Here is a 25,003-nt window from a genome sequence, read left to right as displayed (position 1 = left end):
TTGTTTACTATAGGTTTATATTAAGTTTTGAAATTGGGAAATATGAGTCTTCCAACTTTGTTCTTTTTCCAGGTTGTTTGGTTATTTGAGATCCCTTGCAATTCCATGTGAGTTTTAGAATCTGTGCTTCCATTTCTGCAAAAAAAAGAAAAAGACAAGGCTGTTGGAATTTTGATATGGATGGCATTGCATTAGTACGTCACTTTGGGGGATTATTGCCATCTTAACAATATTGAATCTTCCAATCTGTGAACATGGGATATATTTCCATTTATTTAGGTATTCTTTAATTTCTTCCAGCAGTTTCTTACAGTTTTCAGTGTACAAGCCTTATACCTCTTTGGTTAAATGTATTCCTACATATTATTTTTGATGCTAATAAACTGGCTTTCTTAATTTCCTTTTTGTGTTATTTAATTGTGTATAAAATACCACTGATTTTGTGTGGGGACATTTCTATGAGCTTAAAGAAATAAAGGATCATAAGAGAAAATTATGAATAATTAACTGTATGCCAGTTAGGTAATTTAGATGCAATAGAAAAATTACTAGAAACACAGAAATTACCAAAACTTACTCAAGAAGAAATAGAATATCTGAGTAAACCTATAAAACGTCAGGAGATTGAATTTGTAATACAGAATCTCCTAACAGAGAAAAAGTCTAAGATTTGTTGGCCTTACTGGTGAATTCTACCAAACATTTAAAGAAGAATTAATACAAGTCCTTCCCAAGTTCTTCCAAAAAATTGAAGAGGAAGGGACACTTCCCAACTCTTCTATGAGACCAATATTACTCTGATATAAAAGCCAGACAAAGATATCACACGAAAAGAAAACTACAGACCAATATCTCTTAAAATATGGGTGCAAAAATTCTTAGTAAAATACTTGAAAACCATATTTAGCAGCACAATAAAAGATTATGCACTATGGCTAAGTGGGATTAATCCCAAGAATACAAAGGTGGTTCCACATTTGAAAATTAATCAGTATAAACACCACATTAACAGAAGGCACGGGCAAAGAAGATACATCACTGTCTCATTTGATGCAGAAAAAGCATTTGGCAAAACCCAATACCCTTTCTTGGTAAAATCTCAGAAGCAAGGAATAGAAGGGAACTTCCTCAACATGATAAAAGTTATATATGGAAAACCCACAGCTAACATTGTACTCACTGGTGAAATACTGAAAGCTTTCCCGTCTAAGAAAAATAACAAGTCAAGGATGCCCACTCTCACCACTTTTACTTAACATTATGGAAGCTCTCACTTGAGCAATTGGTCAAGAAAAAGAAATAAAAGACATTCAAATAGGAAAGGACAAAGTATTCTCCAGTCACACATGACATGGTCTTATGTGTAAAAATCCTAAAGAATCCACATAAAAAATTTAGACCTAATGAATTCAGCAAAGTTACAGGATACAAAATCATTGTCATTTATGATTTTAGTAATTTGAGTCTTTTTTTTCTTAGTCTCCATCAATTTTAAACTTTTCAAATAACCAACTTTTTGTTTTGTTGATTTTCTCTGTTGTTATTTTATCTCTATTTCATTTATCTCCACTCTAATCTTTATTTCCTTCATCCTGGTAGCTTTTGATTTAGTTTGCTCTTATTTTTACTAGTTCTTTAATGTTTAATGTTAGATATTGATTTGAACCATTTTTTTAGTATAGGCATTTAGAGCTGTATGTTTTGCTCTGAGCGCTGCTTTTGCTGCATCCCATAGGTTTTGGTATGTTGTCTCCTTGTTTTCACGTCTCAACGTGTTTTCTCAGTCCTCTGTTATTTTTCTCTTTGACCCATTGGTTGTTTAAGAATATGTTTTTAATTTACACATATTTGTAAATTTTCCAGTTTTACTTCTGTTACTGATTTGTAGTTTCATTCCATTGTGGTCAGAGAGAATACTTTGCATATCAGTGTTTTAAAACTTTTTGAGACTTCTGTGGTCTAACATATAGTTTGTCCTGGATGTTTTATGTGTACTTAAGAAGAATGTATATTCTGCTGTCATTGACTGAAGTGTTCTGTATAGTCTGTTAGGTCTATTTGGCTTATAGTGTTGTTCATGTCCTCTCTTTCCTTTTTGATCTTCTGTCTAGTTTTTCATTCATTATTGAAAGTGGGGTTTTGAAGGCTCCAATTGTTATTGTTAAACTGTGTGTTTCTTCTTTCAATTCTGTCAGTTTTTCCTTCTGTTGTTAGGTACATATATGTTTATAATTGTTATCTTTATAATGAATTCACCCCTTTATTGTTATATAATATCCTTTTTTTTCCCTTTTAACAATTTTTGTCTTAAAGTTCGTTTTCATCTAATGTTAGTATACCCTCTCCAGCTTTCTTATGGTTATTGTCTGCATCAAATATCTTTTTCATTCTTTTACTTTCAGCTTATTTTGTGATTGGATCTAAAGTGAATATCTTTAGACAACATATAATTGGATCATATTTTTAATCCATTCTGCCAATCTCTGCTTTTTAATTGTTTGTGACATTTAATGTAATAACTAATAAGAACAGCTCTACCCATTTTGCTATTTGTCTTCTATAAGTCTTTTATCTTTTTTTATTCTTCATTTCCTCCATTAATGCCTTCTTTTGTGTTTAATAGATTCTTCCTAGTGTATCATTTTTATTCCCTTTTTATTTCCCTTGTCTTATATATTTTAGTTATTTTCCTAGTGGTTGCACTGGGGAATAACTGAATTTACAACAATCTAGTTGGAATTAATATCAATTTAGTTTCAAAATTATATAAAACTTTACTCTTACATAGCTATATCCCACCTTTATGTTGTTATTGTCTTTATACATATTTCTACATATTTTGTCTTTATACATTGCATAATCTATCAACCTAGATTTATAATTATGCATTTTTATGTATTTGTTTTTTAAATCATACAGGACAAAAGAGGACTCACATCCAAAAATTCATTGATACTGACATTTATATTTACCTATGTAGTTATGTTTACTGGTGTTCTTTATTTCTTCGTGTGAATTCTAATTACTGTGTACTGTCCTTTTATTTCAGCCTGAGGATTTCCTTTAGCATTTCTTGTAAGGCAGGTTTACAAGCAATGAACTCTCTCGGTTTTTGTTTAATCTACAAATGTCTCAGTTTCTTTTTCATTTGAAGGTAGTATTGCCAGATATAGATTTCTTGGTTGACGTGTTTTTTGCTTTTAGTAACTTTGTCATCCCACTGCTTTCTGGCTTCCTTGATTTCTGATGAGAAATCAGCCTTTTCTCCAATTGAGAATCCCTTGTAAGTGATAAATTGCTGCTTTTATTCAAGATTTTCTCTTAGTCTTTTAACAGTTTGCTTATAATGCATCTGACTGTGAATCTCTTTGAGTGTATTTTGCTTGTAATTTGTTGAGCTTCTTGGATGTGTCAATGTGTGTATTTCATCAAATTTGGGAAATTTTCTGCTATTATTTCTTCAAACATTCTTTCTGCCCTTTCTCTCTCCCCTATCCTTCTGGGTCTTCCATTATACATTTGTTGGTGTTCTTGTGTAGTCCCACAGGTACCTTAGGCACTGTTCATTTTTCTTCATTCTTTTTTCTTTCCAGTCATCAGATTGGATAATGTCATTGACTTATCTTTAAATTTGCTGATTCTTTCTTCTGCCTGGTCATATCTACTGTTGAACCTTTCTAGTGAATTCTTCACTTCAGTTATTGTAATTTTCTTCTCCAGAATTTCTGTTTGATTCCTTTTTATAATTTCCATTTCTTTATTGATATTTTAATGATATTGATATTTTGGCAAGACACTTTTCTCATGGTTTCCTTTAGCTCTTTGGGCATATTTAAATTAGTTTATTTGAAGTCTTTCTCTAGTAAGTCCAATATCTCTGCTTCCTCAGGGAAGTTTTCTATTAATTTCTTTTTTCCTGTGTGTGGGCCATACTTTATTGTTTCCATGCCCTGTATTTTTTGTTGTTGTTGAAACCGGATATTTTGAGTATTATAATGTGCTAACTGTGGAAATCAGATTTTCCCCCCTTCCCAGGGTCTGTTGTTCTTGCTTGTTGTAATTGTTATTTTTTTTTGTTTAATGAGTTTTCTGAACTAATAGTATAAAGTCTTTATTTGTCATGTGTGGCCATTCAAGGTCTTTTTGATATCTTCATGGTCAGCTAATGATTTGGCACAGATTTCCTTTAATACCTAGAACCAAAAAAAGAAAAAAAGCCCTTTCCCAGTCTTTGCATATGACCTCTGTGTGTATGTTGGGGTGTGCCTTCAGTATTCAGTCTGGAAGTTTACAGCTCTGCCTTTGCCTTCACTTCTTGCTTGTGAGGAATCTGAAGGTCAGCCAGGGGTGAGAGCTTGGGAACTTCTCAAGCCTTTCTGTGAGCATGAGCCTAGCCTTTAGCATGCATGTAGCCTTCTAAATTCCTTGGAACATCTGAGAGTCTTTCAGTGCCTTTATTCCCCAACACATCTCTTTTCCTAGCCTTTTCTCCCGAGCTTTTTGTTTTGCCTATTGTTTGCTCCAGTTGTTATCCCTTGTCCTAGGTGGAAGTGGCTAATACATTTCCATATAAAAGTTTTGACAAATAGATTCAGATAGTAGCCTCAGACCTGGGAGAGTTCTTAGGTGAAATATAGGCAAGTCCTTTGAGGTGATTCTTCAGGGAGCCACCGGAGAGGTCAAAAAAAATGCCACCAGTATTCTTTGAGACGTGTCTGTATTGCTCTCTCTAGTAGTGGGAACCTAAATCAGGAATGAGGCCTGTTATTTTCAAGGCCACAGCCAAACTGGGTTGGCAGAGATGTTCCCAGGCAAGTTAAAATGCCACAAAACTCTTTACCAAATTTAGCTGATTTTTTCTTCACTAAGCATTCCCCTGTTTTTCGCAAGGTTTTTTTTTTTTTTTTTTTTTTTTTCTTGCGTTATGCGGGCCTCTCACTGTTGTGGCCTCTCCCATTTGCGGAGCACAGGCTCCGGACGCGCAGGCTCAGTGGCCATGGCTCACGGGCCCAGCCGCTCCGCGGCATGTGGGATCTTCCCGAAACGGGGCACGAACCCGCGTCTCCTGCATCGGCAGGCGGACTCTCAAGCACTGCGCCACCAGGGAAGCCCTTTTCGCAAGGTTTTGATTAAATTCCAGAATTTAGGAAAAAGTTGATTCTGGAAGTTTTTGACACTTTATTTGTTGCTTTTATGGAGAGAAGGACTTTTAGAGTTCCCTACTTGGCAATTTTGCTGACATCACTCTCTTCTTAATTCCTTTGCTTTCTTCTTTCTTCATTTTGCTCAAGTGCATTCTCCAGGAGCTTCATTGTAAAGGGCATTGGGTTGGTGAATTCTTTTAATCTGTGTATTTACTTACACACTTGATTGGTAGTTTGGTTGGATAGAAAATGCTGAGTTGAGGATGAACCTTAGAAGCATTAGGCTAAGTGAAGAAGCCAGGCACAAAAGATCTGATTCCACTGATATAAAATGTCTAGAAAAGGCAAATCTATAGAAACAGAGTAATGATTGCTTAGATTGGATTGGGAATGGAGAGTGACAACAAATGAGAGTGAGGTATCTGATGATAGCTGACGTAAAAGTTCTATATTTCTCATTTGTGGCCACTCAGGTCTCTTTTGTGATATCTTCATGGTCAGCTAATGATTTGGCAGAGATTTCCTTCACTGCCTAGAACAAAAAACAAAAATAGATTGGAGCAGTGGTTGTGCAACTCTGTAAGTATACTAAAATCATTCAATTGTACATTCAAAATGAGTGAATATTATACTATGTAAATTATACCTCAATAAAGCTATGGAGGAAGAGGAAGAGGAGGAAAATAAGAATTAGTAGAGCTCTGCTTGGTAGTGCTGTCAAAACCTGCTGAGTGAAACACAGTGAGTGAATCTTCAACCTCAGGAGCCTGTGCTTTGGGAACTCACAAGAACAAGCTGGGTTTCCCTTGTGTTGATTAAATATAGAATTTGATTTTTAAAATTTCCAGGTTGAAAATTGTTTTCCTTCTAAAATTTTAAGGCATTTTGCTTTATTTTCTAGCAGTCTATATTAATTGGCTCTTAATTCTATGAAGTCCAGTGACATTCTGATCCCCAGTTCTCCAAGGCCCTTAGTAAATGGCTTTGTCTTTTATTTCTGTTTTTTGTTTTGTTTTGTTTTGCCATTGTTGCTCTGGAAGTATTTTGGATTGTGTGTTTACCTTAGGTTTTCTGAAATTTCCTATTGTTGTGTCTCTTTTTGTAGTCTTTTTTTTTTTTAACTCAAATTTTTCTCCTGAGCAATTGGTGAACTTCTTCGATCTCAAGACTTAGGTTCGTCTGATGTGGAAATTTGTGGATATTTCTTTGATAATGTTTCTCATCTCCATTTTCTTTGTGTTCTCTTCCTAAAACTATTATATTAGTAATATATTAGTAACATTAGCCTACTTGACTCTGATCGTTTCTCTAATTTTCTTATATTTTATTTCTTATTTTTCATCTTCTCATCTTTCAGGTTTACTTCCTAATAGCCTTCCTCAATTTCTTTATTTGGCAGCATAGTCCAGAGAACAACTTGGAATTGAGTATTAGTCATTAGTTCTTTTAAAAGCCACAAGTCATTTCGATCACTGGAAAATTCTCATTCACTTCTTCCACATTGCTCAGCAGCAGTCTCTCCTTTCCTCCCAGCAGTTTCACTCCCAGTTTTCCACCAAAGGGAAATGAAAAAATAGGTCCACACAAGAACTTATAGTATATCCAATTCATCCAAGTTGTCAAATGTTGGCTTAAAGTTGTTCATAGTATTCTCTTATTTTCTATTTAATGTCTATAGGACTGTGGTGATAACCCCTTTCTTATCTTTGATATTGATCATTTGTGTTCTTTTTCTTTATCAGTTAGTCTAGCTTGAGATTTGTCAGTTTTGTTTCTCTTTTCAAAGAATCAACTTTTGGCATTTTAATTTTATATATTTTTTCTATTTTGGTGATTTTTCCTTTTTATGAATTCCTTTCTTCTATTTTGGGTTTAGTTTGCTCTCCTTTTTATAGCATTTTTAGGTGGGTTGTTAGGTCATATGTTGTAGATATTCTCTTATTATAAGAATGTATAAGAACAAGTGATGGTAGTCAGAAAGAGAAAGACATAGACCATATGATATCACTTATACATAGTATCTAAACTGTGGCACAAATGAACATATCTACAGAACAGAAACAGACTCAGACATAGAGAACAGACTTGTGGTTGCCAAGGGGGAGGGGCATGGGGGAGAGAAGGACTGGGAGTTTGGGATTAGCAGATATAAACTATTATATATAGGATGGATAAACAACAAGGTCCTACTGCATAGCACAGGAAACTATATTCAATATCCTGTGATAAAACATAATGGAAAAGAATATAAAAAAAGAATGTCTATATGTGTATAACTGAGTCACTTTGCTGTACAGCAGAGATTGGCACAACATTGTAAATCAACTGTACTTAAATTAAAAAAAAATAAAATTACAAACCTAAAAAAATGGAATGTTTAAGAACAAAGCTGAAGGAATAACCCTCCTGTGAGATTTCAGGCAATACTAAAAAGCTACAGTAATCAAAGCAGCATGGTATTGGCACAAAAACAGACATATAGATCAATGGAACAGAATAGAGAGGCCAAAAATAAATCCACACACCTACAGTTAATTAATACATGACAGAGGAGACAAGAAATAAACCCACACACCTACGGTTAATTAATACATGACAAAGGAGACAAGAATATACAATGAAGAAAAGACAGTCTCTTCAACAAGTGGTGTTGGGAAAGCTGGACAGTTACATGTAAGTCAGTGAAATTAGAATACTCCTTCACAGCATTTACAAAAATGGTTCAAAGACCTAAATATAAGACATGACACCATAAAACTCCTAGAAGAGAACATAAGCAAAACATTCTCGGACACAAATCATAGCAGTATTTTCTTAGATCAGTCTCTTAAGGCAAAAGAAATAAAAACAAAAGTAAACAAATGGAACCTAGTCAACCTTAAAAGCTTTTCACAGCAAAGGAAACCATAAACAAAGCAAAAAGACATCCTATGGACTGGGAGAAGATATTTGCAAATGATGCTACAGACAAGGGCTTAATTTCCAAAGTATATAAACAGCTCATACAACTCAATATCAAACAAACAAACAAACAACCCAATCAAAAAATGGGCAGAAGACCTAAACAGACATTTCTGCAAAGAAGACATAACAGATGGCCAACAGGCACATGAAAAGATGCTCAACATCGCTAATTATTAGAGAAATGCAAATCAAAACCACAATGAGATATCACCTCACACTGGTCAGAATGACCATCCTCAAAAAGTCTACAAATAATAAACACTGGAGAGGGTGTGGAGAAAAGTGAACTCTCTTACACTGTTGGTGGGAATATAAATTGGTACAGGCACTGTGGAAAATAGTATTGAGGTTCCTTAAAAAACTAAAAATAAAGTTATCATATGACCCAGCAGTCCCACTCCTGGGTATGTATCTGGAAAAGATGAAAACTCTAATTCAGAAAGATCCATGTGCACCCCAATGTTCATAGCACTATTTACAATAGCCAAGACATGCAAATAACCCAAGTACCCATCAACAGTCAGTTGCCTTAAGAAGATATGGTATATATACACAATGGAATATTAGCCGTAAAAAAGCATGAAATATTTCCATTTGCAGCAACATGAATGGACCTAGATAATATCATAGTAAGTGAAGTAAGTCAGACAGAGAAAGACAAATATTATATGTATCACTTATATATGTAGTCTAAAAAATAATACAAATGAATCTATATACAGAACATAAACATACTCACAGACATGGGAAACAAACTGGTGGTTACCAAAGGGGAAAGGAAGGGGAGGAGGGATAAATTAGGAGTATTGGATTAACAGATACAAACTACTATACATAAAATAGATAAGCAACAAAGATTTATTCTACAGCACAGGGAAGTATATTAAGTATCTTATAATACCTTATAATGAAAAATAATCTGTAAAAATATATATATTTTGTATATTTATATACTTATATTTTTATATTATACACAATATTATATATATATATAATCACCTGAAAGTAACACAATACTGTAAATCAACTATACTTCAATTAAAAGAATTTATGTTTTCCTTGGAGCACTACTTTAGTTGCACTGCAGCAATTTTTACATTATTATTTTATTTATTTATTTATTTTTTGTGGTACACGGGCCTCTCACTGTTGTGGCCTCTCCCATTGCGGAGTACAGGCTCTGGACGCACAGTCTCAGCAGCCATGGCTCACGGGCCCAGCCGCTCCGCGGCATGTGGGATCTTCCCAGACCGGGGCACGAACCCATATCCCCTGCATCGGCAGGCGGACTCTCAACCACTGCGCCACCAGGGAAGCCCTACATTATATTTTAATTGTCATTAAGTTTAAACTATTTTTAACTTCCTTATTATCTTTGACTTGTGAATTATTATAAAGTATGTTATTTAATTTCTAAGATATTTGAGATTTTTCTGGATATCTTATTAATAGATTTCTTAATTTACTTTGTTGTCAGAGAATATAGTCTATATGATTTCAAGCTTCTTAAATTTATTTTTTTTTATTTTTAGCATTGTTTTAAAGTTGACATATACATTATATTAGTTTCAGGTGTACAACATAATGATTTGACATTTGTATATATTGGAAAATGTTCACTTCAGTAAGTCTAGTTAACATCTGTCACCATACATAGTTACAAAATTTTCTTTCTCTTGTGATGAGAACTTTTAAGATTTACTCTCTTAGTGACTTTCAAATATGCAATACAGTAATATTAACTATAGTCACCATGCTGTATACATTACATCCCTGGGACTTATTTTATAACTGGAAATGTGTACCTTTTGACCCCCTTCACCCACTTCACCTACCCCTTAGCCCCACCTGTGGCAACCACCAATCTGTTTTCTGCATCTGTAAGTTTGTGGGGTGTTTTGTTTTGTTTTTAAGATTCCACATATAAGTGAGGTCATACAGTATTTGTCTTTCTCTGTCTGATTTATTGTAATGCCCTCAAGGTCCATCCATGTGTTGCAAGTGGCAAGATTTCCTTTTTTAATGCCTGAATAATATTCCATTGTGTGTGTGTGTGTGTGTATATATATATACCACATTTGCTTTATCCGTTCATCCATCAGTGGACACTTAAGATTGTTTTCATGTCTTGGCTATTGTAGATGTCCTGCAATCAACATGGGGGTGCCTATATGTTTTTGAATTAGTATTTTTGTTTTCTTTAGAAATGCCCAGAAGTGAAATTGTTGGATCGTGTGGTAGTTCTATTTTTGATTTTGAGGAACCTTCATACTGTTTTCCTTAATGGTTGCACAAATTTACATTTCCACCAACAGTGCACATGTTCCCTTTACTCCACATCCTCGCTAACACTTGTTATTTCTTGTTTTTTTGATGACAACCTTCCTAACATGTGATAGCTCATTGTGGTTTTGATTTGCATTTCCCTGTTGATTAGTGATATTGAGCACCCTTTCTTGTATATGTTGGACATCTGTATGTCTTCTTTGGAAAAATGTCTATGCAAATCCTCTGCACATTTTTTAATCAGGTTGGTTGGGGTTTTTTGCTATTGAATTGTATGAGTTCTTTATATATTTTGGATATTAGCCCCTTATCAGATATATGATTTGCAAATATTTTCTCCTATTCAGTAGGCTGCCTTTTCATTTTGTTGATGTTTTCCTTTACTATACAGAAGATTTTTAGTTTGATGTAGTTCCACTGATTTATTTTTACTTTTTGTTGCTTTTGCTTTTGGTGTCAAATCCAAAAAATCATTGCCAAGACCAATGTTATGGAGCTTACTGCCTATATTTTCTTCCAGGAGTTTTATGGTTTCTGGTCATACATTCAGGCATTTAATCCATTTTTGAGTTAATTTTTGTGTATAGTGTAAAGTAAAGGGTCCAGTTTCGTTCTTTTGCATGTGGCTGTTTAGTTTTCCCAGTACCATTTATTGAAAAGACTGTCCATTTCCCATTGTATAGTTTTGGTTCCTTTGTTGTATATTAATTGACCATATATTAGTGGGTTTATTTCTGGGTTTACTATTCTGTTCCGTTTATCTATACATCTGTTTTTAGGCCAATACCATACTGTTTTGATTACTATAGCTTTGTAATATAGTTTGAAATCAGGGAGTGTGTTACCTCCATCTTTGTTGTCCTTTCTCAAGATTGCTTTGGCTATTTGGGGTCTTTTGTGATTCCATACAAATTTTAGGAATTTTAGGAATTTTTTTGTTCAATTTCTGTGAAAAATGCCATTGGAATTTTGATAGTGATTGCATTGAATCTGTAGATTGCTTTGGGTAATATGGACATTTTAATGATATTAATTCTTGTGATCCATGAGCACAGAATATCTTTCCATTTATTTGTGTCATCTTCATTTTCTTTAATTAATGTCTTAAAACATACAGGTCTTTCCCTCCTTGATTAAATTTATCCCTAGGTTTTTTAATTCTTTGTTGCAATTGAAATTGGGATTGTTTTATTAGTTTCTTTTTCTGATCGTTTATTTGTGTATAGAAACACAACAAATTTTTGAATATTGATTTTGTGTCCTGCAACTTTACTCAATTCACTTATTAGTTCTAACAGTTTTTGGTAGAGACTTCAGCGTTTTCTTTATGTCACCTGCAGAGAGTGACAGTTTTACTTCTTCCTTTCCAATTTGAATACCTTTTTCTTTTTTTTGCTAAATTGCTCTGGCTAGGAGTTCTAGTACTATATTGAATAAAAGAGGTAAGAGTGGCCATCCTTGTCTTGTTCCTACTCTTAGAAGTAAAGCTTTCAGCTTTTCACCATTGAGTATGATGTTAGCTGTGGGCTTGTCATATATGGCCTTTATTAGGTTGAGGTATATTCCCTTTATATCTACTTTGTTGAGAGTATTAATCATAAACTGATGTTGAATTTTGTCCAGTGCTTTTTCTGTATTTATTGAGATATCATACGATTTTTGTTCTTCATTTTGTGATGTGGTATATCACATTGATTGATTTGTGGATATTGAATCATCCTTACATCCCTGGAATAAATCCCACTTGATCATGCTGTATGATCCTTTTAATGTATTGTTGAATTTGGTTTGCTAATGTTTTGTTGTGATTTTTGCATCTATGTTCATCAGGAATATTGGCCTGTAATTTTCTTTTCTCATGGCATCTTTTTTTGGTTTTTGCATCAGGGTGATGCTGGCCTCATAAATTGAATTTGGGAGTGTTTCTTGGAAGAGTTTGAGGACTGGTATTGATTTTCCTTTGAATGGTTGGTAGAATTCACCAGTGAAGCCATATGGTCCTGGACTTCTGTTTGTCGGGAGGTTTTTGATTCTGATTCAATTTCATATTTTCTATTTCTTCATGATTCAGTCTTGGTAGGTTGTATATTTCTAGGAATTTATCAGTTTGTTAGAGGTTGTCAAATTTGTTGCATATAACTGTTCATAATATAATCTTATCCTTTGTATCTCTGTGGTATCAATTGTAATGTCTCCCCTTTGACTTCTGATTTTATTTATTTGAGTCCTCTTTTTTCCAAGCTTCTTAAATTTATTGAAACTTGTTTTATAGCCAACATATAGTCTGTCTTGGTTACTGTACCATATCTCTGTGAGTATAATTTGTATTTTGCAGTTGTTGATGTAACTTTTATAATTGTCAGTTAAATCAAGGTGGTCCATAGTATTGTTAAGATCTGTGTCTTTTCTGATTTTTTTTTTTTTGTCTAGTTATATCAGTTGCTGAGGGAAAGGTTTTTACATTACCTAATACTTTTGTGGAATTGTGTGTTGCCCCCTTTATTTCTGTCAATTTTTGCTTCATGCATTTTGAAACTCTGTCCTTAGGCACAACACATTGATAATTGTTATCTCTTTATCTAATGTTAAGAGCCACTCTAGCCTTTTTCTTAGTCTTTGTGTGGTATATCTTTTTATATCCATTTACTTTCAACCTATCTGTGTCTTTATGTTTAATGTGTATCTCTTGCAGGCAGCATGTAACAGTGTCTTTTTTTATTTGTTGTGTCAATTTATGGCCTTTAATTGCAGTGTTTATCTTAGGAGTGAGTATACTATGGCCCTCAGGCCAAATGCCCAATTTGGAAATTAAATTTTATTGGAATACAGCCACGTGCTTTATTTAGTTATTATCTGTATTTGCTTTTCTGCTACAAGACAGAGTTGAGTAGTTGTGACAGAGATTATATGTCCCAAACTCCTCAAGTATTTACTTTCTGGTCACTTACAGAAAAATTTTGCTGACCCTGGTTTAGACCATTGAGATTTAATGTGATATGTTTGAATTTAGGCATATAATTTTATTATTTGTTTTCTGTTTGTCCTCATTTTTGTTTGTTTTTGTTTTCCCCTGTTCTTTGGATTTTGTTAAGCTTAATTTTTGGCATTTAATTATATCGTATTTTTAGCTGTATTTCTTTGTATTTTTAAGTGGTTGATCTAGGGATTATAATATCTAACTTTCTCAGTGTACTTGTTAATATTGTACTTCATGCAAAACAGTGATGGCAAAACTTTGCAACCATATGTAGTTTCCTTTCCTTTATCCCCCTGCATTGATCTTTTTGCTATAGCTGTATGCATTATATCTCCATACCTTGGAAATCTCACCAGACAGTGTCAGAAGTTTTGCTTTTCAACAATCATACATATTTTCATAAAACTTAGATAAGGGGGGAAAAAGGAGTCTGTTATATTTATTCAGCTATTTGCCATTTCTCTTTTGTTCTCCTTTAAATCTTAAGATGAAAGACTCTGTCTGGTATCATTTCCCTTCAACCTTTAGTGTTTCTTATAGATCAGGTCGGCTGGTGACAAATTCTTTTAGTTTTCTTTCATCTGAAAATGTTTTTTACTTCATATGCATTCCTGAAGAATTTTTTTCACTGGCTATGTATAAGGGAAAAACTACACTCCTGTGTTTTTCCTCTACTCTCAATACTCTATTATACTCACAACACTTCTGGCACTAGATGTGAGGTTTTTCCACATATCAAGCAATTCATTGCGAAACCAGCTTGGTGTCCTATGATTCAAGTTAATTCTGATATTAACTGGAATTAATGTAGATGCCACAGGGTAATGGCCTGGTCACATAAGACTACCCTCCACTTCCAATGACAGTTACAAGTAAAGGTTCCCAAGACCCCCTTCTTGGATTCTGTCATTTTCTAGGACAGCTTACAGAACTTAGGGAAACCACTTTCTTACATTTACCAGTTTATTACATAATTAAGGATGTGATAAAGAATATAGATGAATAGTCAAATGAAGATATACATAGGGCAGGGTTTTGTAGGGTCCCAAGTGCAGGAGCTTCTGTGGAGTTGAGTTACACCACTCTCTGGTACATGGGTGTATTCACCCACACAGAATCTCTCCAAACCCTTTACTTTTTTGATTTTTATGGAGGCTTCAACACGTAGGCACCATCGATCCTTAACTCAATTTCCAGCCCCTCTCCCCTTCTCAGAGGATGTAGGGGTGGGGCTGAAAGTTCCAAGCTTCTAATCATGCTTGGTCTTTCTGATGATCAGCCCCCATCCAGGAGCCCACCAAGAGTCACCTCATTAGAACAGAAGACCAAATCACCCAGAAAATTTTAAGAGATTTAGCAGTTCTGTGTCAGGAACTAGTGTCAAGGAAAAAATATTAGAACAAAAGATGCCCCTAGTGCCCTTATCACTTAGGAAATTACAAGGGAAAGGAGTTTTGTGCCAGGAACAGGGACAGAAACCCATATATATTTTTTCTATTATTTAACAATATGGAAACCTAGGTTGTCAGTCCTTTTCTGTTGGAAATTTAAAGATTATAGCTCCACTATTTCTGGCCCAGCAAATGGTCTAATATAGACCAAGATGGTGATAGTCTCTGATGAGAAATCTTCAAATATTTGAATCATTGTTCCCCTAGAAGATAGGGACCCTATTTTGGACCTTTTTCCCCATTATCTACAATAAATGTTTCTTGAATTTATTGGATTGTATTAAATTTTTAGTAAGTTAATATAAAGACTAGACAGGCTTATTAGGGTTCCATTTCCATAGGCTTATCAGGATCTGAATTGCCCAACAGGTGTTATACCTGTTATATTTTATAATAGAAGATTTCTTTACTAGATATGAATAAACCAGATAAAAGAAGTGATGCATTACCAAGTTTCTGAAATGTTTCCTTGGTTAATTGGCTTTGTTCCTATGTAAAAGGAAAATTGGAGGCAGTAGATGTTTGTCAGAGCTTTTTCCCCACTTCTCTTTTACATAAAAACTACTTACCATTTTATAAAATAATGGACAGTTAAGGGACATCCAGAAAGAAATGAGCCAAAAAGTGTTCTGGGAGAGTTCTGTGCTTTATAACATTACATCTGATGTTTTGATATCTACAGAGAGAATCAAATACAGCAGAGATTTCCTGTTGAAGCTCTCAAGTGTTTCCATCTGCAGAAAAAAACCAGACTTTCTGCCTGATCATCCCATTGTACTTCAAAAACCAGTAAGTAGTTTTCTAATTTTGTATTGTTTTAATCCTAAATATTTATCTTTTAAAGATTTTTGTGTTTTAATTCTAAAATATGTGTCTTTTAAACCTTTTTAATCTTTCTCATTGTGAAATATCATTCAGAAAAGTACATAAATCTAAATGTATAATATAACCAATTACTGTAAGTAATTACCACTTGGGTCAAAAATAGAATGGAATTGTCATATTTTAGGAAATATTTTTCATTTTGTTTTTCAATTAAGTTTTATAATTCACCTGAAATTGATTTTACTATATGGTGTGAGGTAGGGGTGAAGTTTTATTTTTTTCTGCATGGATATCCAGTCATCCTAGCAATATTTAGCAAAAGGATAGTCCTCTGCCACCTTTGTGGCAATATATTTACATGTGGTCTATTTCTGGGTGCTCTGTTCTGTTCAGTTACTCCTTTTATACAGTAAAACAACACAACTATTCTTCGACACATCTTTGCTGTTTCTTAGCCCTTTATAGAATTTCAAATTCTATCAAAGTAAATACACACAGTAAACACATACATGTATCTTTCAGGATATTGATTGGAAAGGACATGAGTTTCATGTCAGGCTTGGGTTCAAGTTGTAGCTCCACCTGTGTACTGGTATATTGTTCAAACTTAGGCAAGTCACTTAACGTTCTTGAGCCTCAGTTTTGCAATTGTGATAAGGGGATGATTTCTAATTGTTAGGATTAAATGAAATGTATGAAATTGCTTTTAGCATGGTACTTATCTCTCATTATGTACTCAGTAGGTGTTGATTTTCATCTTTTACGGTCTTCCATTTTGACTGGAATTTGAATTTCTTTTATTTATAGTTTTCATAAACACCATTTTATACAGGTAAAGGCGTATAAAAGGTATACAGGCATACCTCAGAGATGTTGCAAATTTGGTTCCAAACAAATATCGCAATAAAGGGAGTCACACAAATGTTTTGGTTTCCCAGTGCATATAAAAGTTATGTTTACACTATACTGCTCTTAGTTGTGCAATAGCATTATGTCTGAAAAAAAAAAACTATTTACATATCTTAATTAAAAAACAATTTAGTTATTTATTGCTAAAAAATGCTAACCAACATCTGAGCCTTCAGCAAGTTGTAATCTTTTCGCTATGTAACATTGAAGATAACTATTCACAGATCACTATAACAAATATAATGATAATAATGAAAATGTTTGAAATATTGGGAGAATTACCAAAATATAACACAGAGACTCAAAGTGAGCAGATGGTGTTGGAAAAATGGTACCCACAGGCTTGTTTGATGCAAGGTTGCCACAACCCTTCAATTTGTAAAAAACACAGTATCTACAAAGAGCAGTAAAGTGAGGAATGCCTGTAGTATTCTACTGAGATGAGTTCAGAATATAGGTATGCTAAGAATGGGTCAAATGTGAGATATAAAATACCTCCTGTGTTCTCCATTTGGGGGATTTCTTACCCTTTGGAATCCATAGCTTTTTTTCATAATTACAATTTTTTGTATTTTAGTTTATTCATAGTGTATCAATGGCTCTTAATTTAAACTCACTACCTTGCAGACATCCAGCCAATTCTTTTTAAAATTAAAGCATAAATTTAAAAGTTTTTTCATAATACCTTGCTCACAGGAATATTTAATGAGGTAAAGCATCCTTGATGATATTTGAATTTTTCTACCTGTTCAGAGACCTTAGGGGCATATAATCCTTGTCTATAAGAATAAATTTAAACTTCAGTGTGATATAAAATATAGTCACTTTCTCGTTTGAAGGCTTTCCACTTCTAACAACATTTTATTTTGTCAATAAAAGTTTGACATACGCATTATTTTGAGTTTACTTTTGTGTTATGCATTAATAATATTTTCTAAAAATTAGGTACCACAAAAACAGAACAACGGGTTTTGAATACAATCTAATATATTTAAATATAATATATATATTATATAAGTTTTACTAAACACAGAAGAACTGCTTTATTTGACAAATTCCAGTTACTTAATAGTTTCTATAGTAACATGCATTTAGATCTGCAAACACTTAATAGGTCACAACATTTGGTTTGATAAACTAATTAGTAAAAGCTACATTCATTCAATCTAATTGATAAGTTAACTTTTTCTTCTCTATTACAGGAAAACAACCAAAGCTTTAAGTAGCATTTTAAGAACGTATGTATTTGAAGATAAAGAATTACTAATTTTATATTTTGGACACCTGCAAATGAAGTGGATCTAGTAACAATAACTGTAATGGACTGTAACAATTCAACTTATTTTTAATTTTGATGGTTAGATATTTGGTTTCTTCTAAAATGAGAAAGAGATATTTTAAACAATAAAGAATTTTCTAATCAGTTTCAGCTTTGCAGGCAGTTTCTTGCATAAATTGGGAAGTAACACTGGAAAGTAGGAATTTGGTTAGTGAAATGGGAAGACTGTATTTATAATTTGCATGCTACCTGCAATTTTTGTTTTTCATCACTTGTAATAATGGAATGGAAATGTAAGCTGTAAGGATTCTCAAATATAAAGTATATGCTACGATGTATATATGGTACATAATTTTTTGTTGCTTTTAAAGTTGCTTTTGTTCTGTTTCCCACTGATTTCATACCAGCACTTGAAAGGATCATTACAGTCTCTCTAGAGGTTTAGAATGATTCAGGAAGTTCAATGAATAGTTCTCAGTGATAGGAGGGAGAATATTTTAAGAAGTATTTCTTTTCAAATATATGATTGTTCTCTAGGTTTGTGATAATAACAACATTGTCTAAGATTCTTTTATTTCCAAAAGAGGAATAATTGAGGCATTTGCAAATAATTGAGGTGCATTAAGTTTCAGTGCTGTAATTTCTTATAACAAGTGTATGGATGAAGAATTTGGAGGTTTAAACTTTTAGCTCCTAGAAATTCTATACAATAAATCTCCTGCAATTTGTCACTCTTGTTAAAAAGAAAAGTTTGTTCCAGCACAGTGTCACAAAGAATTGCTCATATAAAGGTAAGTGTAAACTCTCCCTAGTTCTATCCTCAGATTCTTTCAGATCCCTGGGTCTATTGGCAAGGCATTCAAGGACATCATTTGGCAGAAAGCTTATCTTAAACTGAATTCTGAACTCCTAAAACCAGTACCTTTTTCTTCACTGGTCTTTAGACTTGTTACCCAGATTCAAACTTTAGTCCATGGCAGATTTCCCAACTTGGTCTTTAGTATACTACTTTTAATTGCTTTGTTCACCAGAAAAAGATTGCATTTCAAGTAGGAAAAAAAAAAGAACCTTCACTAGCCATAAATTTATTGGTTACTTAAAAATGAGTTTACACCTACAGCCCAGTTTTTTACACTCATTTTTGCCCTACTATTTCCCTTTATATTATAGCTTCTAGTATTTATATGTGTATGAATACACACACATACACAAAAATACATGTAATTTATATAAGAGCTGGGGTCATCTCAATAGAAAAGTAATTTAAAAAGAGCTGGGGTCAGAATTAACCATATAATTAAATTGGTTTGCTTTATTATTTGCCTATTATCCAAGTCTGTTGACTTTAGTTAAAAAAAAATATGATCGGACCTATTCCAATTTGGAATCCAAAGAGCCCTTCCATTTAGCACTGTTACTGAGGGCAGACCCCTTTTAAAGTCATACTACCATTCTAACTTTGGAAAGTGCCTAGTATCCAAAAGACTTGATGTACTTTCTGAATCTGATACAGAAATGGACTGGACAGAACAATATATTGATTAGCTATAATTTCTATTTTTGAAATCATTTATAACCAGCGTTTTCAAGAAGAGTTTGTATATTAGAAGTCCCCGAGGTTTCAAAGTCTTTTGATCCTTTCTTACTGTATATAATCAGAGTGAGACTGCAAAGACTGTTTTATCTATTTGCCTTTGTACATATGTATAGTTTATTTGAATAATCATTGTACATCTCCATTCATGTTGTTCTTTGCTTTGTATATAAATTAAAAGAGTTGAGCCAGGTGTTGTTTCATAGTGTTTATCATCTTTAGAAATGACCAGACACACACACACACACACACACACACACACACACACACACACATACACATACACATATACACACACGTGTGTATGTCAATATTTACTACCTATTTCTAGTAGAAGCTATTAAAAATTCTTTAATTTTATTTAGACTGAATGAGGACTGAGAGTACACAAAGGTATTGGTAAAAGTTAGTTTGAGAAAATGTTAGGTTAACTTTTATATTTAAAAAATAAAATTTTAGGGGCTTCCCTGGTGGCGCAGTGGTTGAGAGTCCGCCTGCCGATGCAGGGGACACGGGTTCGTGCCCCGGTCCGGGAAGATCCCACATGCCGCGGAGCGGCTGGGCCCGTGAGCCATGGCCGCTGAGCCGGCGCGTCCGGAGCCTGTGCTCTGCAATGGGAGAGACCACAATAGTGAGAGGCCCACGTACTGCAAAAAAATAAAATAAAAAATAAAATAAAAAAATAAAATTTTAGTTCAACCTTCCTTTTTGTCTGAGTTTAAAAAAAAAAAAAGGAAAAATTCACCTTATGTTTGTTTCCTGGAAGACCTGTGGTTTCAGAGGAATTTGGCCTATTCTCTATATGCATTACATTTTTGTTAGTAGCATTTATCAGAATAAAAGAGATTTTATTAAAAATATTTAATTTATGAGCTTGTACAGCAGAATATATAAGGTACATAGTTTTAGTTTTTCTAGTGAAACTGGGATTGTAGTCATTCTAGTGTTGAAACTGAAAAATAGATGTTTTTTGTCCAGTACATATTTTATTATTTCCCTAAAGTTTATACTTGTTTTATAATTCTTTGTTCACTTAGGTTAAAATTTTGGTTTTAAAATATTTTGAAATCATTATTTAAATGCAAATGTCTATTTTTCATAAGTAAAGTTAGACCTCTGGATCATGTGCCAAAAATTTTTTTTTTTTTTTTTTTGCGGTACGCGGGCCTCTCACTGCTGTGGCCTCTCCCGTTACGGAGCATAGGCTCCGGACGCACACGCTCAGCGGCCATGCCTCATGGGCCCAGCCGCTCCGCGGCATGTGGGATCTTCCCGGACCGGGGCACGAACCCATGTCCCCTGCATCGGCAGGCGGACTCTCAACCACTGCGCCACCAGGGAAGCCCCATGTGCCAAAAATTTTGAACCACATTTTCTTAAAGTAAAACTCTTTTCTTGATTTGTTTAACTTACATACATGGAATTATTATGCTAACAAATTATATAATGGTGTTACATTACTAAACGGTACCCTGTCACAGAATTGCTCACTTATGAAAAACCAGTTTATAACTTGACAGATGGATAGAGATTCTATTGGTTATAGTGAAGATTGGTTTATGCTCATGTATTAATGTTTTTTTAAGCTTAAACAACAGAGATGCACATGCATCCCTGCTCTCTCTCTGTGCATATAAGGATACCAGTCATATTGGATCATGTATTAGCTTTTTAAGTAACATAAAGTGAATAGTTATAGGATCATGAGTTGGGAATGGAGTAGGTATTACTGAAGAATACATTTCACTCATGGAAAAGCAGATACTTAAAAATCACAAAACACTGATTTAACCTTTATAGTTTATGACAGATCTACAGAAGCTGTCCTATGAAGTAATAGTCTAAAAGCTCTCACTTTAAATGTTTTTTTCTCTGTCATAACAATTTTATTACTTAATGTGTATACTTTTCATATATTATGATTTTGAGACTAAAGGGTTTTAGGTTTATTGTATGTAGCAATACAGCAGCAAATATTGAGGATAATAGTGAACTTTGAAAGTTGAGCTAAAATTTACATGAAAGATAAAATGATAGAAGACATTTAAGAAGAGTGCACATCTTAGGGTAAATATATTTAAACAAAAGTAGAGAGTAGATTAATAAGTACAGAGAATTTTCTAATTCACATTTCAGATAAGAACAGTTGTTTTTTTACTTGGAACCATAAAGAAAATGTTAAGGAACAGCTAGTTGTTCAGGATCCACCATGAAGCTGAAAAGAGAAAAAGAGTTTTTTTAAATAATGAAAATAACTGCTAGGGCTAAGTTAGTTCAATGTGCAAGTCATTCTTAAAGAGACTATTTTCCCTCATCTTTAGTCTGTATAATTACTTATCTTTCAAGTTACTATTTCCTAACTTGATTGAAATTTCCTGTGCACTTGTTAGTTGTACCATATCTTTTGGCACTTGGTTGCAGTCTAACTAAAAAGTTTTTGTTATATATGAATAGAGATTGTTTTGGCAATGAGATTATAAACGCCCTGAAGATAAAATCATGTTGTTGTTGTTTTAATCTACCCAGTTCAAAAAGTTTGGGTATAAGTAAGTGGCTGTGTTTTAAATAATATTTTTTTAGTATATCTGTATTGTAAAATTAGAAATATTTTCCCCAGTAAATGTAAGTATCCCAAAGACAAACCTATGTCAAAGAAGTAAGATTGGTGGAATGAAGTGAGAAACAGACAAATGTAAAGGATTAAAATTTGTTTTCAAAGCTGTTTAAATAATACACTGACTGGCAATAGGATCATACTTTCTTATGTATCCTTTTTTCCCATAACCATAAGGCTTTCTCCTTTGCCAAGGGATATTCTGCTCCACAGACAAATTCTCATACTCTTTTTGTCTGGGTGCTTTATGATAGCTTATCAGCATAGGCTCCATATTCCAGTATGCCTCATTTAAGTGATTTTTATATTTGAGAGTTCATAGGAATATTTTTTGGTTTATAGTTTTGTATCTGGTGCAGACTGGTTTAGTTGCTTTATTTATTTAAATAAATTTGTTTTATTTATTTTTATTTTTGGCTGTGTTGGGTCTTTGTTGCTGCTCGCGGGCTTTCTCTAGTTGCGGCAAGCGGGGTCTACTCTTCGTTGCGGTGCTCGGGCTTCCCACTGAGGTGACTTCTCTAATTGCGGATGGAGCATGGGCACTAGGCGTATGGGCTTCTGTAGGTGTGGCACGCGGCTCAGTAGTTGTGGCTCACAGGCTCTAGAGCGCAGGCTCAGTAGTTGTGGCTCACAGGCTCTAGAGCGCAGGCTCAGTAGTTGTGGCGCACGGGCTTAGCTGCTCTGTGGCATGTGAGCTCTTCCAAGACCAGGGCTTGAACCCATGTGCCCTGCATTGGCAGGCAGATTATTAACCACTGCACTACCAGGGAAGTCCCTGCTTTATTTCTTAAGATGTATCTTAAGTAAACCACTTAGAAATCTTAATTAAAAAGCAGTCTTGGGCTTCCCTGGTGGTGCAGTAGTTGAGAGTCCGCCTGCCGATGCAGGGGACACGGGTTCGTGCCCCGGTCCGGGAAGATCCCACATGCCGCGGAACAGCTGGGCCTGTGAGCCATGGCTGCTGAGCCTGCGCTCCGCAATGGGAGGGGCTACAGCAGTGAGAGGCCCGCGTACCGCAAAAAAAAAAAAAAAACAGTCTCATTAGAAATTGTTATTTGTGAATTAGTAATACAAACCCACAGAATGCTGTGTCTCTAACTGTAATAACTTTCAGATTTTTATTTTAGGTCAAAATATATGCAGCATTTCAAAACTACATAAACAAAATGCACAAAACTAGTTATTACAAATATAAGTCATATGGACATTAAAATCATAGATAATATTTATAAGCTAATTTCAGCTTTTTGTCCAGGGAGATATATCTGCTATTTGTCCCCAAGGGAAGTCAGCTGTTAACAGTGATAAAACTTTCAGTTTAAAATAGAGTAGGATGACCCAATAGATGTTAAAAATCTTGTTTGAAGTAGGTTTTTAAAATTGTGTTAGAATCAAGCCTAACTTTTTTTTTCTATCAAATTCCAGTGGTTGTAGAAATTAGATGTGATGTGAAAATCAATGAAAAATAGGGTAGCAATTAAAAGGCATTAAATTGTATTCACTCTGAATTCTGAGAACAGGAATTGATCCAGTTTTATCCATACTCAGTTTTTCTCTCTAAATTAGGAAATGCTCTGAGAGAGAAAGAGTAATAGAATGCATGTACCAATGACACTAATAGTGCATAAACCTGCCCTTAAGATCTAGAGTAAATATAAAAAATCAGGCTGAGACTGTCAGAGTCAGCCAACTTGAAAGCATTCACACCGGATCTCCCCATCTCCTCACCTAGCTTCAATTCCAGAATTGACTTTTTTCATTTTCCATTTATTGCCAATCCATCAAAATCTACCCTAATTTTAAAATTCCTACCATTTTATTAAAACTTCTCTTGTCAAATCCAGTTTTCAGTCCCATTCTCTTCAGTCATGCTCTCCTACATAGGCCCCCTGAGGAGTACTGTACCTTGCACGTTACTCCTCTTTTGGTTTCCTTGATACTCTGCAACTGTGACTCTCCTATCTCTGGTTCCCCTCAGTCTCCTTAATGAAAGGAGGCTTTTCTCTCCCAAACTTTTAAATAAAGGCAGTTCCTCAGGCTTCTGTTAGATATTTTCTTCTTACCTACACACTTTCTCACCAATCCCCGGCTTCAACCATCATCTTGCTATGGTTAACTCCTGAAAATTCTATCTGCAAGGGAACTCTATGGGTATCATCTTGGTTCAGATGCTTTTTTTTCCTGGCCTAGATTATTGCCCTGCCTGACCAATTTCTCTCCTCTCATGACATTCACCTTTCTCCCTCCTGCCACAATTACTACTGATTAGAGCATTCACTAGCCCTCTCAAAAACCTTTAATGACTCCATAATACTGTAAGAAGAAAGTTAAAATTCCTTATTATATTTTCAACTCCCATTTCCTACTCTCTCCTCTCTTTGCACATGTACCATATACAAGCCTTATGCTTTAATCATATCTTTGCACCAATTAACACAGCACATTTAACATTTCTTACATTTGTTCATGTCTACAATTTACCTCTGAGTACCCTTCTTCTCCATCTTTATTTGTCCAAATCTCATTTTTTAAGTCCAGCTCAAGGATCATCTCCTCATTAAAAACTGTTAAAGAGGCAATCCACTCCTCTAAATTCACATAGCACATTATGACTCTGATGGGTAACTACTATGTATGTCCTGAGCTTGTTATTTTTCTGCAAACATTTGCCTTTCCTACTGGACAGAAAGCATTTTATAGTTAGGAACTGTATTTTTACTTTGTACCTTCTGTAGCTCCCAACACAATGCTTGTTCATAATTGGAGCTCAATCAATGCTAGTAAACAGGCTAGGAACCCCAGTATCCCCAGTGCTTAGCACTTATTAACATTCAGTAAAAGTATGTTTAATTGGTAATTGAATGGATGGGTAGATGAACAAATAATTTTTGTTCTCAATTATCTTAAATAAGCTTTGGCTAGGCCAGACTTCTCAGGCAAGTTCATTTCAAATTTCTCTT

The 25,003-nt window shown here is 34.3% G+C and overlaps 2 protein-coding genes across 2 annotated transcripts in view; one reads left to right on the top strand and one right to left on the bottom strand.

Moving 5' to 3' along the window:
* Window positions 1-18,328, top strand: part of CUNH8orf88 (chromosome unknown C8orf88 homolog) — a 40,984-nt gene extending 22,656 nt beyond the window's left edge. Inside the window, exons 5-6 of the mRNA XM_007457337.1 lie at window positions 15,505-15,611; window positions 17,759-18,328. Coding sequence (XP_007457399.1) covers window positions 15,505-15,611; window positions 17,759-17,782 — 131 coding nt within the window. The 3' untranslated portion in view covers window positions 17,783-18,328. The remainder of the gene's footprint in view (window positions 1-15,504; window positions 15,612-17,758) is intronic.
* A 2,831-nt stretch (window positions 18,329-21,159) lies between these two features.
* The window catches only part of NECAB1 (N-terminal EF-hand calcium binding protein 1), a 285,391-nt gene continuing 281,547 nt past the window's right edge, over window positions 21,160-25,003 (bottom strand). The window contains exon 12 of the mRNA XM_007457341.1: window positions 21,160-21,644. Coding sequence (XP_007457403.1) covers window positions 21,619-21,644 — 26 coding nt within the window. The 3' untranslated portion in view covers window positions 21,160-21,618. The remainder of the gene's footprint in view (window positions 21,645-25,003) is intronic.

Source organism: Lipotes vexillifer, unplaced genomic scaffold (genome assembly GCF_000442215.2).
Source record: "Lipotes vexillifer unplaced genomic scaffold, Lipotes_vexillifer_v1.1 scaffold174, whole genome shotgun sequence".
Classification (NCBI taxonomy): domain Eukaryota; kingdom Metazoa; phylum Chordata; class Mammalia; order Artiodactyla; family Lipotidae; genus Lipotes; species Lipotes vexillifer.
This window is presented reverse-complemented; position numbering and strand designations above follow the sequence as displayed.